Source organism: Colobus angolensis, unplaced genomic scaffold, assembly GCF_000951035.1.
Source record: "Colobus angolensis palliatus isolate OR3802 unplaced genomic scaffold, Cang.pa_1.0 Scaffold10, whole genome shotgun sequence".
NCBI classification, from domain to species: domain Eukaryota; kingdom Metazoa; phylum Chordata; class Mammalia; order Primates; family Cercopithecidae; genus Colobus; species Colobus angolensis.
This window is the reverse complement of record NW_012110919.1, coordinates 11,839,522-11,856,082: the sequence shown is the minus strand read 5'-3', so window position 1 is coordinate 11,856,082 and position 16,561 is coordinate 11,839,522. Positions and strand designations below refer to the sequence as shown.

General features: G+C 38.2%; 1 protein-coding gene across 6 annotated transcripts in view; it reads right to left on the bottom strand.

The window, feature by feature from the left end:
• The window catches only part of NR1H4 (nuclear receptor subfamily 1, group H, member 4), an 83,100-nt gene that overhangs the window by 20,034 nt on the left and 46,505 nt on the right, over window positions 1–16,561 (bottom strand). For 3 of the 6 annotated variants that reach the window (XM_011934686.1, XM_011934693.1, XM_011934669.1), the window contains 5 exons: window positions 8,829–8,981; window positions 6,742–6,875; window positions 5,170–5,268; window positions 4,742–4,841; window positions 950–1,096 (listed from right to left, as the gene is read on the bottom strand). In XM_011934686.1, coding sequence (XP_011790076.1) covers window positions 950–1,096; window positions 4,742–4,841; window positions 5,170–5,268; window positions 6,742–6,875; window positions 8,829–8,981 — 633 coding nt within the window. The remainder of the gene's footprint in view (window positions 1–949; window positions 1,097–4,741; window positions 4,842–5,169; window positions 5,269–6,741; window positions 6,876–8,828; window positions 8,982–16,561) is intronic. The other 3 variants (XM_011934702.1, XM_011934676.1, XM_011934710.1) reach the window with 2 other exon arrangements.

The following is a 16,561-nucleotide window of genomic DNA, read 5'->3' as shown; positions in this document are numbered from 1 at the left end:
GCTGGGTGTGATGGCGTGCACCTGTAGTCCCAGCTACTTGGGAAGCTGAGGCACAAAAAAATCACTTGAACCCAGGAAGAGGAAATTGTGGTGAGCCAAGATCACGCCACTGCACTCCAGCCTAAGCAACAGGGCAAGATTCTGTCTCCAAAAAAAAAAAAAAAAAGTTAAATTTGGTCGGGCATGGTAGCTTACACCTGTAATCTCAGCATTTTGGAAGGCCAAGTAAGTCTGATCGTTTGAGACCAGGAGTTTGAGACCAACTTGGGAAACATGGAGAAACCCTGTCTCTACTAAAAATACCAAAATTAGCTGGGTGTGGTGGTACATACCTATAATCCCAGCTACTCGGGAGGCTGAGGCACAAGAATTGCTTGAACCTGGGAAACAGAGGCTGTAGTGAGCTCAGGTCACACCACTATACTCCGGCCTGGGCAAAGAGCAAGACTCTGTCTAAAAAAAAAAAGAAAGAAAAGAAAGAAAAAGAAAAGTGTCTGAAACCTAGTAAATGACATACAAATGTTACTATTAAAATGTCTTCTTATTTTATTTTGATGTAGATATATAAGAGCTGGATACTTAGTCTTACATACCTGAAAATTTTAAATAAATAATCTTTTTTTTTTTTTTTTGGCTGAAGAATCCCAGCTCCTTTGTGCTAGTTTTTAAAAATCAGATGAATTTTCCAATCTTTACAAAAGTCTTCCTTTGGCTCTTCATCTTAGTGAGGTAAAGGGGTAGTTTTGCTACTTTGCTATTACAACAGAGATATTTGAACTAAGCCTCTAGAAGTCTTATCTATTTAACATGTATCTTTTTAGAGTCATTCTTCATGCTAGGCACAACAAGCATATAACATTGCATAAGATGGGCAAGAGCCCCGCCTTCATGGAGCACACCAATTTCACTCATAGAAACAAACTCTTTTACCATTAGCCAAATCACTTACCACTATTTCGAATTCTTTCTTCCAATAGGTCAGAATGACCAGACGGAAGTTTCTTATTGAAAATCTCAGCTGAACGAAGGAACATAGCTTCAACTGCAGACCCTTTCAGCAAAGCAATCTGGTCTTCATGGTCCAAAGTTTGAAATCCTAGGTAATGATGATAATCAAATTAGTATCAAGGAGTAACAATATTTTATGATAACCATCATTGCCATTGATAAAACATTTTCATCAAGTGATTTTGTAGTTGTTTTACAACTGGGTAGTCTAGTTGAGTCCATTTGTACTCGCCAACAAAATAGAGGCTGTTATCTTCATTGAGCAGAATTTATTAAACAAGCTGGGCAAAGGGAGATGTCAAGTCCAAGCAGATACATATATTATGGCATAGATACACTGATTCAGATGAAGAAACCCTCAGAAACTAGATGCAGGCAGATTTTCTTTGAGCCATTATGTTAGTCACACCTGATGTGACAGGGTCAACTCTGCAGATTGGAAGCATCTACAAGCCAGAAAAAAACTTTATATGCACTCAGAATATTTAGCTAACTCACAAGTCTTTAGTCAAGCTAAAGAATGGGTAGTATTTCCCAAAAAAAGCCAATCAAAGTCAAATTGGTGTATCTGCTCTGAACTCAGTACTGCAACACACAGGGTAGGGGAAAATCAGAAAAATATGGTAAGAATTGCCAACCTGATGAAATATAACACTGCTTGGAAAATTCAAAGTCGTTATCCAGGCTTATATGGTACAGTCCCAACGGCTTCTCTGAACTCATTTTCTACTCCTTATTCCCCCTACTTTTTGTGTTCCAGCCACACTGACCCCCTGGCCCTGCTGTGAGCACACAAGCCTCTTTTTGCCTCAGAGATGAATGTTCTTCCCAGATATCCCCAAGCCCCATGTCCCACTCCCTCCTGCAATCAAGCCTCTGCTCCAGCATTCCCCAATCTAAAATACACTCCCCACCACTACTAGTATCTACTTTCTTTATTTTAGTTTATAGAACTTATCACCACCTGACATGATATTATAGATTTATTTGCTTATTCATTAATTATCTGCCACCTCTGCTGGAGTGTACATTTCTTGGAAGTAGAGGCTTTGTTTTTATTTTCTTTTGTATCCCTATTTCCTGGCACATAACAAGTACCTAGGAGTTATTTGTTGGATAATTGACGGATTGAATGAATGGATGAATGGGAAACAAAACACAAGCTCGTGTGCATGCTGGCACATGTACTCACATGAATAGAGATAACACCATCAGGGTCTAAATGGCTTAGGAAGAACTAAATAGCAAAGGGAGTATAGAGAAGAGAACAACGCTAAAGACTGAGCCACCATCCTAGAGGATCTAAGAGCTTCTTTGAGGAAAGGGGCCGTGCCTTACTGCTTTCAGGGACTCCAGCACCCTGGACAGTGCCTGGCACAGGGTGTGCTCAATGAATACTGAATGGAATGATTCAATTCAGTTTTTCACAAAATATCCCTTCAGTATTGGTACTATATCCCTACTATTATTACTTGTAATAATGCTATCTCTGTCACTATTGTCCATTTTTTTTCCTTCTCAAGGGTCTTTTGCCTTTTATTTCCTTCCACATTTTAAATTTTTTCCTTCTGCTTTACTCATTGAACACACACTAATTGTACTCACTCCCTCAGGAATTAGGCTAGGCACTGGGAATTAAGAGATGCTAAGATGTTAGTATTGCTTTCAGATAAGCTACCTTCTTATGAATAAGGTTTTTATTTGTCTTCAATTATTTCTTGATTCAAGACCAGCTGACCATGTGAACTTACAAAATCTCTTCCCATAAATAACTAAAAACATCTCCCTTTTCCAGTTCTTTCCCCCACAGTTTTTACTCTTATGTCATCCAGTTTTTTATTGATACTGCCTTCCATTTAATTAGCATATAGTAAATTAAGTTCCTCTTTCATTGTTAGTAAAGAAATGACAGCATATTAGTGTTTCAATGATAGTGAGAACTTTCTCCTCACACTTTATGAGTTTTATGTAGGCTTATGTCTATCTGTGACACATTTAATAAAATAATAGCATAATGATGGCAAAAAGAAGGCAAATTAACATGTTTAATTAATATCCTATATCAGAAGTTATCTTCTGTAATTTAATATTATAGTATTATGCTGCTATACAAGGTATTTATTATATACTTCCAGACCATGGGATTTCAATACACCAATATTTTAATAAACATTGAAACAACTAAAATCCATTAGCTTAGATAGCATTAATGATGTGGCAAAAAGAATTTGAGGCTAGGATATAAGAAGACTCCCACATTCTAATTTCTATACTGGCACCATCAGAATGAGTGTGGATAAGTTAAGTCCTTCTCCCTCACCTTACACATACAACTGTTCCTCAAGCCCTATCAGTTTTTGAATCTCTCTTCTTTTTGTTTCTTCTTCTCTTCCCCACCGCTATTGCTTTATTTCAAGCCCTGTTGCCTGGACTTGTGCAGTAGCACACTACCTGATCTTCCCTGCCCCCAGACCGTTTCCATTCAAATTCATCTTACATGAACCTGATTAAGTCATTTCTGTATAACAAAAACTTCATCATTTCCCTCTGTTACAAAAACCACCAAAATCTCTTTACTAACCAGGGGACACAGATTAAATTCCTTAGTTAGGCCTTCATTTGTCTGGTGCCAACTTACCTTATTGTCTAACCTAGGAGCCCACCACAGACACTATGCTATTACCACACTGAATTTTCTCTCCCATCTCGAATAATCCTATTCTTGTTCATGCCTCAGTGCCTTTTAACAAGCAGATCTCTCGGCCAGGCATGGTGGCTCAATCCTGTAATCCCAGCACTTTGGTCAAGGTAGGCAGGTCACTTGAAGTCAGGACTTCGAATCCAGCCTGTCCAGTATGGTGAAATCCCAACTCTACTAAAAATACAAAAATTAGCTGGGTGTGGTGGCATGTGCCTGTAGTCCCAGCTACTCAGGAGACTGAGGCAGAAGAATTGCTTCAACTAGGGAAGCAGAGGTTGCAGTGAGCCGAGATCATGCCATTGCACTCCAGCCTGGGCAACAGAGCGAGACTCCATCTCAAACAGAACAAAACAAAAACAAAAAAACAAGCAGATCTCTCAACTTGGAATGCCACTTCTTCTCCATGCCAACTGGAAAACTTCTTTTTCTTTTAGACTCAACTCAAATATGATCATCCCTGAAGTCTCTCCATCTTTCCTAGACACAATTAGCAACCAGTTCCTCTCTGTTCAAACAGCAGTTTGTGTGTATGTGTATGTATGTGTATTTATTATTATTATTATTATTATTATCACCTCTGACCACTCTCCCCGAAGGTAATAGTCAGGCACTTAGTATAGAGTAGGTATCAACAACTGCTTCCTGAAGGAATAAATGGGTGAATGACAACTTTGCAAAGTTTCAATTTTTAATCTACTGATTTTGAAGAGTTATTATACATTATTTTAAATATCCTTTCTAGTTCTAATATCTTATGTCTATAGTAGTTAGACTTGTTAGTTTAAATCAGATATTAGATGATTTTCATTTTACAAAGAACAGACCTGCCTTTCTCAATGTCACAAGACTATTGCAGAGAATAGCAGTGAAATAAGTACATGTGAAAATACTTGGCAAAGTAATACTGAAAATAGAGCTGATGTCACAGGAATGTTTTGAAAAATAAAACACCGTATGTAAAATAGGTAATCTAATCTGTGGGCACATATTTAAACTCTCAATAAATATTAACTTTGATTATTTAAAAAATACCTGGTAGCTTTTTTGTGAATTCTACAAGAACCTGCACATGATTGGTTGCCATTTCCGTTAAAATGAGAAAATTTTCTTCTGCACTGAATTCTTCTTTTAACTAAATTTTAAGAAAAAAAATGATTAATAAGTAGACAAGAAAACAATAATATAAAACCATTAGACTAAAGAAAAACTAGATTTAGATGATAAAATTTGAAAACCCATCTTACTGTTTCTCAGATCTTTGAAGGGCAATTATCAAGATAGATGGGAGACTTCTTACTCTTGAATTGTTTAATGTTGCTAAGAGTTTAAAAGTCTAACTTGAATTCTCAGCTCTAATCATTTCAAAGTAACAAATTCACATATAAATTATACCTTCAAGGCAGTAAAATCTCCAGGAAATATTAACATTAAACCCACATATTTTCAGATATTATACATACAATTTTATTTGTTATTTCCTGAGGCATCTTCTGTTTGTTATATGAATCCATAATATAATGTAGAAGACTCTGTTCATCTGGGGTGAGTTCAGTTTTCTCCTACACTGGCAAGAAAATAAAAGGTGTTAGGGAAGGTGTGTATAAAGCCTTCTTTCTATATTGTGCATTCATCTGGAGGGACCTAATAGCAGAAATTATTTTTTTTAAAAGCCATAAATACAGCAGGAATTATGAGCTCTAATAGAGTGTATAATTTCTTTCTCTGGGTCCTTGGGCAGGCCATATCACATTTCACTGTATTTTCCTATCTATAAAATATGAATTACAAAATATCCTGCTTGTGTATTTCTTAGGAATAAATGGTAGTCTAGATATGAAGACTATTGAGCCCATTCATATTGAAGGTCACTGAAAGTTCAAGGTTTAATTATAACTAATGAAAGGTTCTCACATAGTATGACTACTATGAATACTACATTCATATAGTATTCTACTTGAATTCCACTTGGAGAAATCATCTAAGAGTATTCATGTGGAGGAGGGATCAACAAACTGTGGTCCATGGACCAAATCCATTGGATTGTAACACAGTCACACTCATTTGTTTATGTGTTGTCTACGCTACTTTTGCACTAAAATGGTAGAGTTGAGTAGTTGTTGTAGATACCATGTGGGCAAAGCTCTTTAAAGAAAAAAGTTTGTCAACCTCTAAAATAGAGAGTCAATAATCTGGACAATTCAGACCCCAAACATCTCTTTCTCCCTCTACAGCATCTTTTGAAGAGTGTGAATATTTATGTCAACTCTTTGCTTTCTTATACCAAAGTGTTACTGATGAAGCACTATGGCAAAATAATGCTTTCATATAAAATACTTTTTCTTAAATAAATATAAAATTATGTATTTATAAAACTAAATGTGGATAAAGTTTTCTTTGTCAATAATGAATAAATATTGAGAAGGGTATGGTTTGGACAATCATAGCTTATTGGTTTTTCAGCTAATGGCAAAATAAAATTCCATCAAATATCCTGTGCATTATCACAATGTGTCTAAACATCTTGGATGATGTTCCCCTATTTTGTCCTGAGTTGCTCAATGGATTTCTTGAGAAATTTGTGACCTCAGTGTGTAGAACTTTTCTCTATGGGTCCACACATGTGTATTCACCCTGTTTTACTCATTTATAAGGATTAATCCACAGCCTCTATTGAGACCACATTCTTCCCAGTTTGAGCCTTTCTTCTCAAAAAGAGGGAAAAAATGGTCAATACTCTGTGGGGAAAAAAAAAAAAAAACATTTTATACACCAAATCATTCCTGCTGGCAAACACTAGGTAGTAGGACTGGAATGGAGTCAGAGAGAAGGAAAACTTTCACTTTTTAGTTTATGCACTGCTATTATTTGAATGTTTACATCAAAGTATGTATTAGGAATCCATTTTAATGAACAATTAGACTAGAAATTCAGCTGTGCCTGTGGCTTTAATTTGAAAGCCTCCTGACCAGCTCACTATGTACCTAGAAACTCAGTTCCTGCCAGTCTTGGCAGACACCATTGCATATTATTACCCTGCATGACTTGGTTGTCGAGGTCACTTGTCGCAAGTCACGACCTTGACTGTCTTCATTCATGGTCTGATCTGCATGCTGCTTCACATTTTTTCTCAGTCGCTTAGATTTACACTGAATTTCAGTTAACAAGCCTAAAATAAATAAGCATAGAGACTTCACTAATCACAGAAAGTACTGTTGGGTGTGTGGTCATAAAACCACTGATATGTACCTGGCCCAGAAGATCCCCTATACAATGACACAGAACTAATGATAGCCCTTTATGCGTTTTAAGAAGGGAAGGCCAAGGTTTGAGATTTAACCTTGAACAAATAGTTTAACCTCTGTGAATCTCAGTTTCCTCATTTGTAAAATGGGAATCATATCTACCTTATAGAGTTTTGTGTAGATTAAAAGCAATCAGATCATTTTAAAATGGGCTTTATATAAAGAACTTGTGATACGAAAGCATTATACAAATGCAAGGGATTCAGTCAATGAAAAGGTGAATGACACTCTCCCAGTTCCTGCTCTAGGAGACCATGAAAATTAGTGTTTTAAAACATGCCATTAATATTATTTTCAGCCATGTTTACATATTGTACCAGAAGAAGGATATTGAATTTCACATTAAACATATATAAACTTATTGAGAAAAACAAATGTTAGCATCCTTTAGGGAAATTTTTAAAATCCTGTTAATTTTGAGAACAGTGCCAATTCCCGAGAATATAGTTAAAAATAAAAATAATACAAGGTGACTTTAAAAACGTCTTTGAATGATCAATCAACCTCATTGATTTACACTTAAAGGGAGCTATTAAAAATAATGTAAAACAATCTTCCCTTCATCCCATTTAACGTCCTTACTCTTCTCTCAATGCCAATAAAACAAAGTTCCAGGAATTTCTTTGTACAGGGAATTTATTTTATAGAACCATGAGATATCTGCATCTGTTACTGGATGAGTTTGTGTTCGTAAATATTATAGATTGCTATATGTGGCTTCACGCAAAATGTCCTCAGAGCTCCAGCTGGAACAAGTTCATATTTCAGTGATGAGCAATATGAGCTGTGCAGTGTCAGAGTAAGTGTTTCCATTGCGAGATTGGATTCCAGCAGCAGCCCCTATTGCAGGCTCTCGTTTCATGTATGCTAAGACGAGATTGTGATCAGCTACTATAAAACTTTCATCCACCCAGACCTGGATTATTTACACAGACCTATTTTCCCCCAACCTGCACGCATTATTTCCCTGGGTCCATCCCAGTTGCCTGTACAGTTTGGTAACAATAGAACTGGAGTCACCTTCTGAAGGCTTTTATTTCATGTGGCATTCCCTGCCTGAATGCTATCAGCCCCTTGGTGACATTTGTTTGTCTATTTGTGTTTTGAGGAGAAACAGGACATATCTCAGAATCTGAGTGGTCTGTAGAATTTGCAGAATGAAAAATTAATTATGTTATATACTAGCATGCATTCCAATTTTTGATGAAGATTATAGTTCCTCACAAAGCCAGCAGTTTAATACAGTGTCTCCTTATCAGATAGAAGGACAAAATTATATTAAAACTGGGAGTAGTTAATTTCCGGTGTAAACCTATACAAATTGGTTCAAAGCTGCACTAAGAGAAGACAGATTCTTAATAAAATGACTTGGTTTAAAACTCTATTTAGACGATCCAAAGGCAGTTATATCTTATAAAGCACTCATTTTTTTCCACAATAGTGAATTTGTATACTAATTAAGCAATAAATAATAAGTATATTAAAATCAAATTTAGAGGAAACTTTTAGACTGTCATTCATAGCTCATTAAAGCACGTTACTTGAATGGTATGCTAATGCCACTGGACTCCATGTATAGTTCACTGTGACAAAGAACAACAACAACAACAAAAAAAAACAGGCATTTCTTTTGGGTGACTAAAATGCTCTTTAGTTGACAGTTTGGACAATTTCAGTGGTTTATTACCCTTTTCAAGAACTTAGATGGCTTAGTAGGTTCCTTCTTTAATATGTGAAGTAGCACTCTCGTGATGAGTTACCTGACATCTCCCTCCTTAAGAGATTTTTAGTGAAATGTAATTGCTTGAAGTGAATACCTGTATACATACATTCAGCCAACATTCCCATCTCTTTGCATTTCCTTAGTCGACACTCTTGACACTTTCTTCTCATGTACATATCCATCACACAGTTGCCCCCATTTTTACACTTGTACACGGCGTTTTTGGTAATACTTCTCCTGAAGAAACCTGTGGGAGAAACACTGAAAAGTGTAAAAAGTCCTCTTACAGCTTCTCAGGAAAAACACAGGTTTGGATTGAGAGGTGCCAGGACATTTTCTCACAAACTGCTAAAGAGCACCCAGGCCATCCTTGAGCACACCAGTGACAAATACTTTATACGACATTGTGTTGTTGAGAAGGCTGTTGTTTTAAATTTATCTTTCAGAAATAAAGACAAGTTTGAATTATAGCCTCTCTTAGGAAAAATGTGAATTTGTTTTCTAAGATAAATTACTTTCATAGATCTTTATTGGGGGACAATTCTATGCCAGTGAGCACTAAGTGCCAAGCATACAAAGGCAAACAATTCACCCCTGGGCTCTGAGAGTTTAAAGGCTGGCTGCAGACAAAGACACACAAACAACTAAACAAGTGGAATTACATGTTGTCTGGGCTCTGAAAGCTGCATGGCGGCAGAGCAAACACACAGACTCCTGTTTGGGATAAAGAGGTCAGGATAGGAAGTCAGCATTGCACTAAGTTTTGGAAAGTGAGTTGCTGTTAACCAGGCATTCAGGGAGAAAATGGCATTCAAGGTTTCAATTCAGTACTTTATATGCCAGCCTGGCATAATAATTAAAATGCCAACCTTGAGCTAAAAGCAAACATCTCCCCCGAGAAGGCATAGCACAGCTGCAGCCTGTTAACAGGTAAGATGCCTAGAGTGAAAAAGGGAGGTAACCGGCTTCAACTCTGCTGCTCCATTTCCCCACTTTCTGCTTTCTCCTCCATCTGACTAACCATAGTTCCTGACACTTTCAGAGTCAAGGAGGCAGTGTTGAATAGGGAGAGGACTGTGAGAGAGGTAAGAGAAGAAATGACAGGAAGGCAGTTACTCGACTAGTGTTGCTGTAAGCTGGTTTGTGCGTAGCAAGTTTTCAAAGTTGACTCTCCATTGGGTTGGGTTCTTTAGAGACTTCTCATCTTCGGGATACTTTCACCTGAACTTTGTTTTTTGTTTTTTGTTTTTTTGAGACAGTCTCATGCTGTCACCCAGGCTAGAGTGCAGTGGCACAATCTCGGCTCATGTAGCCTCTGCCTTCTGGGTTCAAGTGATTCTCCTGTCTCACCCTCTGGAGCAGCTGGGATGAAAAGTGCCACCCACCATGCCCGACTAATTTTTGTATTTTTAGTAGAGACGGGGTTTTACCATGTTTGCCAGGCTGGTCTCAAACTCCTGACCTCAAGTGATCTGCCCGCCTCAGCCTCCCAAAGTGCTGGGATTACAGGCATGAGCCACCATGCCCAGCCTCATCTGAACTTTTTTGATGAGGGCAAATACATCTCTATTCTAGCCCATGGTATGTGTCTCCTTCAACATCTAGGAATTTGGCGATTCACTCCACGACGTTTATACTGAGGTCACTCCTTGTGGTTCTCTTGACATGGACCTAAGATAACCCCATAATGGCTTTCTCTGATCTAGCAATCTCTGTGGAGCAGGGAAATCTCTCCCACTTATCCAGGAGCAGTCAGCCACCCGGCTTCCTGCCTTTCAACTTCTCAGGTGAAAGCGAGACACAAAGTCCCCACGTCCATCAGCTTCAGGGGATACATGTCAACCTACTCAAGTAATCATCTTGAAGACTCTTTCATTGGGCTTGGAGCAATAGGACCTCTTCAGTATACATTTTAGGGACACAAGGGGACACCATTTTCCAGTTCTCAAAAAGTTACTACACGTTCCAGTGGTGGCCCGAGGGACAGACACTCCCGCTTCCAACATTCTCCTTTGCAGTAGGGATGTAAGATTCACACAGCACACCAGTCACATGCTCCAAAATCTTTACAAGACCTCTCTATAATTTCCAACTCCTGATCTCTTCATTCTCTCAAAATAAGTGACATGTTTAACTGGTTCTTAAATATCCACTGTGAAATTTCTGCCAGATGGGCTCACCTTGGAATGTAGCATCTAGTGTCTTCATGTCTCTATCAAAACTGAGAGGGGTCCTTCTTATTTTAACAGACTGTTGGAATAATATCTAACATTTATTAAGCACTTAGTAGCTATTGTTTGAACAACTTTACCTCCATTTACTGATTTAATTCTCATATCAATTTTATGATGAAGATAGTATTATTTGTCCCCTTATTATAGATGAAGAAAAAAGGTACAGAGAGTTTAAGTACCTTGGCCATGATCACATGGTTAGTACTTGGCTAGGAAGGTTCAAACCCAGGCAGTCATGCACTAAAGCCTGTACTCTTAACCACTCTCTTGCAATTACCACCCTTGGGTCACCAGAGAGTAAAATAATTTACTGTTAAGTAAAAACTGTCTGAAAGCTGCATTCTCTGACCTGGGAAATACCAAGATGAATAAGACATTCCTTGTCTTCAGGGTTGCATGCTGAGTTGGAATAAACAGAAGTAAATTTACGGAATAATACAAAATACAAATAATAAGATAGCTAAACAAGGAATAAATTATTGAAATGTAGAAGCAGGTCCACGCCATATACTTGTCAAGATTGTGCCGCATTTAAGGAGGAGAGGCAGCAATTACATTGCACCCATGTAGAGCTGCATATTTCTTATGACAATTTTCCAGCAGAAGGCACTTAAAAATTGTTCTAACAAGGTAAGTATAATATGATGATTTCCTAACTGCTAGAAGTCAAGTGCCTCGAAGAAAAGGCATTGTATATAGACTGGGAGTGATCCTGATTAATTAAGAGTAGCCAGAATCAGGGAGAGATCCGTGAAGGAAATAGAATTTGATTTGGGCCTTGAAGAATAAGTAAGGTTTTAGAAACATGGACCATGATGGGGGAAAGACATTCAGAAAAATGAACAAACAGGGTGTTATGAAAATTCCAAGAAATGGTAGATACTCCGTCTTGGTGGCAGTAGGGTAGAGTATGGAGAGAATTAGTGGGAGACGGGTAAGCAGTTGTAGTAGGAACAGAATCTGATGAAGTGTCCTTGAATGCCAAGCAAAGGAGTTGAGTTTTTACCATGTTGAAAGAGGAAAGCCATTAAAGGCTTTGACAGGGGAGAGTATGACCTAACCTGTATGTTGGGAAGCTCCTTGGAGCAAGGTAAAGAAAGGTGGAACGGGTATTGGAGACTAGAGACAGGAGACTATTGCCATAATACAACTGAGAGGCTACCAATGCCTGAATTAAAGTGGGACAGAATAGAAAGGAGGAAACAGAGAGAATATCAAGCTTTGGTAACTTGTGAAATATGAAAACAGAGGCTGAAGGAAAAGTTAGAGATGTCAAGGTTAAGAAAGTCACGGACTTGCTTGTGAATTTTTCAGATGGTGTAAATTTCAGTAGGAGAGATCTTAACATTTTCCTAAATGTCAAATCCAACCAAATAAAGTCTAAAAAAAGATTTTGTGCTGCAGATCAGTGTTGATATTGAGAGTGCAAATACCAAAGCATGCATTTTAAGAGACTAAAAGCAAAAAGAGGATTTTTTCTTTCCTGGTACCAAATCATGACCTCAATGTCCTCTTGAGCCTACATGAGTCAGCCTTCCTACTAATAATCTTCTGCCCCTCCCAGGAATGATTTCCTTTAAAACTGTCATAGATACTGATAGACAGCTTAATAGTTAACAGAATAAAACTCTTTCTTCCAAGATGAGTCAAAGGAACAGTGCGTAGAATCATTCTGCAGGGCTTTTTGACTCTGGCATTAACTGAAAAAGAAATCATTATCATCTCAATAGTTGAATTAATTAGCTTTCACTCTGAGATAGCAACACAATATTATCATTATATCATTTAAATATGGGTACATATACTGTATTTATACTTATGCAAATCTATCCATACACATAACTCTGCCTCTGTCTTGCTCTTTCTTGTGCATATTCAACAATGCTCATATCAGAAAAGTCATTTGAAAATGAATGGAAAGGAAATTCACCGAGGAACAGAGCGTTGCTAGCAATACAGGATGAGTAGACAGAGTTGGCATTGCCATCTGGGGAATGTGTAGCACCAATGGGATCCCTGGGGTAGCAAGCAAATAGCTAGAGGATGGTACTTTTACATGGATTCCTCGATTCTGCAGAATATTGCACACTGCTTTTCTACCTCTATTTTTTTTTTTTTTTCCCAAGATGCAGCCTTGCTCTGTGGCCCAGGCTGAAGTGCAGTGGTATGATCTCAGCTCACTGCAACCTCTGCTTCCCAGGTTTAAGCAATTCTCGTGCTTCTTTATACTGGTGGAAGCCACATACCACACCCTATTCTCAAGTCATACACACATACATGTACATACACATGCATGTACCAGACTCCAGTGACTGATACTGGTAGCCACTGGTAGTAGGCCACCCACTACTTTGCAAACAATAAAATATTGGTTGATGTTGTAAAACTTTAAGGGCCTACAAGCTTTTAAAATAGCAGCAAACACACAGAGGTGAGTAATTAGATATCTTTCCATTCAAGGTGACCTAAATGGAGACAGCTTCTAGGTCTGTCTCCACTTATACAGCACTTGTTTTGTGCCAGGCACTGTTCTAAAATGGTAAATGGCAATTCATTTCCTATTCATAACAATCCAATGAAGCAGATACTATTATTATCGCTTTCTTACCAAAGAGGAGACTGAGTGACAAAGAGGTTAATTTGCTCAAGGTCCTGCAGAGAACAAATGGTAGAGTTCAGATGTGAACCTTGATAGGCTCACCCTATGCACTCTTTTTATTTTTTTTTTTTTTTAGACAAGGTCTTGCTCTGTCACCCAGGGTGGAGCACACAGTGCAATCATAGCTCACTGAAGTCTCAAACTCCTGGGCTCAAGCGATCCTCTCATCTCAGCCTCCTGAGTAGCTGGGACTACGGGTGCACCCCACTATGCCCAGCTATTAATAATTTTTAACTTTTGTGTAGAGACTGAGTCTAGCTATGTTTTCTAGGCTGCTCTCAAACTCCTGGACTCAAGCAATCCTCCTGCCTTGACCTCCCAAAGTGTTGGGATTACAGGCATGAGCCACTGTGCCCAGCTGACTCTGTGCTCTTAACCACTGCCTTATGCTGTTCTTTTAGTAGGAAGTTTACATTTTTAAAAATTATCTTGAGACATGAATCTACCCAGGTTTTACACAGCATGGCAAGTGCACAGCCCATAACAAACTTGTTACCTTCCCCAATTTGAGTTCATAAATGATTGTTTTGCAATAATTGTAGGAACATTAAGATGAACGGATAACTGATGAAGGTATTTATGTGTGCTTTGTTCTTGCTTCTATTGCTTTTCCATTTTCTTTTCCACCCCAAGAGGGCAGAAACTCTTGTTCACTTGCTGGCACAAAAGCTGCAATGTTTCTGTCTCTAAATAAAGATAACTCTCACATATGATTTTTGTTTTCAACCTCTCATTGAAACGGTTATATTGGATCATCTCAAAGATGTTGGAGGTGGAAGTCAATGCTTGTAGAATTGGGAATGGAATGAGTCTGGGAGGTTCTGTGAGTATTGAACCAGCACTAATAAAGAGCTTCTAGAGGAGTGACAGATCTCCGATGATGTAGTTCTGAGATGAAGACAGGAAGATACTAAGAACCATGGCCTCGAAAACCCTGGGGTAAGATGTCCATGCTGGACTGTGGCTGAGTTGTTCACATTCAAGGGACCAGTTAAAATTTGAACATGATCCTGGGGTTTGCGCACAATCCTGGAGGAAGGAATATTCTCAAACACAGACCAAATGAATTTCACATCAACCGGGAGAGTTGTGAGCTTAGAAGAGATTAAATTTGATTTAGAGAAATATAGGAATATAACACATCTTACATCACAAAGCGTTTCTAAAAGGTTACACATAATGCATATAGAAGACATAGAGGTGACTACTTAAAGAACTAAGTGAAAATGAACTAAATGGAAATGAAAACGCAATTCATCAAAATTTATGGGATGTGGCAAAAGCAGTGTTTACAAGAAATGTATAGCACTAAAATGCATATATTGATTAAGATCTAAAATCAATAATCTAAGCTTTCACTTTAGGAAGCTAGAAAAGAACAAATTAAATCCAAAATAAGCAAAAAAAAAAAAAAAAGTAAATTTTAGAGCAGAGATCAATGACATTGAAAGTAAGAAAATGATAGAGAAAAATCACTGAAACCAAAAGCTGGTTCTTTAAATAGATCGATAAAAATTAATAGATTCAATAAAATAGATCTATAAAATTAATAAGGCTAGGCTAACCAAGCCCAGCAAGGCTAACCAAGAAAAGAGAGAGAGAGAGAAGACATAAATTACCAATATCAGCAATGAAGGAGAGGCCCATCATTACTAATCCCATGGACATTAAAAGGAAAATAAAGAAATATGAATAACTCTAAGCCTGCAAATTTGACAACTTAGATGAAATTCCTGGAAAGATATACCGTACCGAAACTCAACAAGGAGAAATTGGTCACCAAAATAGGCCTATACTATTAAAGAAATTGAATCAATAATTAATAACCTAAAACAGAAAGCAACAGGCCCAGATGGTTTCACTGGTTTATTCTGTCAAGGATTTAAATGTCAAGCATTTAAAGAAGAAATGATACCATTCTGTACAATCTCTTCCAGAAAACAGAAGCAGAGGGAACACTTTCTAACTTATTTTATGAGGCCAGCATTACCCTAATACCAAAACTATACAAAGACATTATAAGAAAGGAAAGCTACAAATTCATATCTCTTTTTCTCATTTTTCTTTTTAAATTTAGTGTGTTAGCATTTGTTTTTGTTTATTTTTATTTTTCTCTGGCATTGTGTTTTGATTCTATTATAAAGATTAGGTCATCAGGTGGGCTTTGGAAGTTATATTCTTTTGAGATGATCTGGACCAAGCTTTTAATCAGTGTTTCCCAAATTTGAGCCTACCTCGGGACACCCTGACTCCAAGCCCTATCATTCAACATACTGCAGGACCTCTCAGGCATCTCTGCTGAGGATACCCTTCCTGGAAACTACTGGCTCATCAAGACCATCGACCAGGGTAACTTGGCCACCATGAAGTTGGCCTGACACACCCTAACTAGGAAAGAGGTAGCTGTGCAGATCATCGATAAGACCAAATGGAACTCCTTCAGACTCCAGAGACTGTACAAGAACTGCATGCTGCTGTGCATGCAGCCCCGGTGGGACCAAGAGAACTCAGTGCAGTGGAAGATGGAGGTGTGCAAATTGCTTTGGAGATATCTCAACCAGTTTCCATTTAAGCATATATCCCAGACTTCCAACTCTTTTAAAAGCATTGTCTCCAAAATAACTGATGAGTTTAAGCTTTATAAGGCTGCCAAGAGCCACCTGGGAGACAAGAGGAGGGGCTGGCCATCCTCCCCATATCCCCAAGCCTTCCACCTCAACACTCCCTCTTCAAAACTGCAAAGATTGGAGAGGTGTGTCCTCCAGGGCATTTCTTCCCACCGGTCTCTTCTTTTTTCTTCCATGTTTGTTGGGAGGGAAAATGGTATTACAGAAATAAATAAAGACCATCCACACAATGGCTGGGCGCAGTGGTTCACGCCTGTAATCCCAGCACTTTGGGAGGCCGAGGCCGGGGGATCACAAGGTCAGGAGA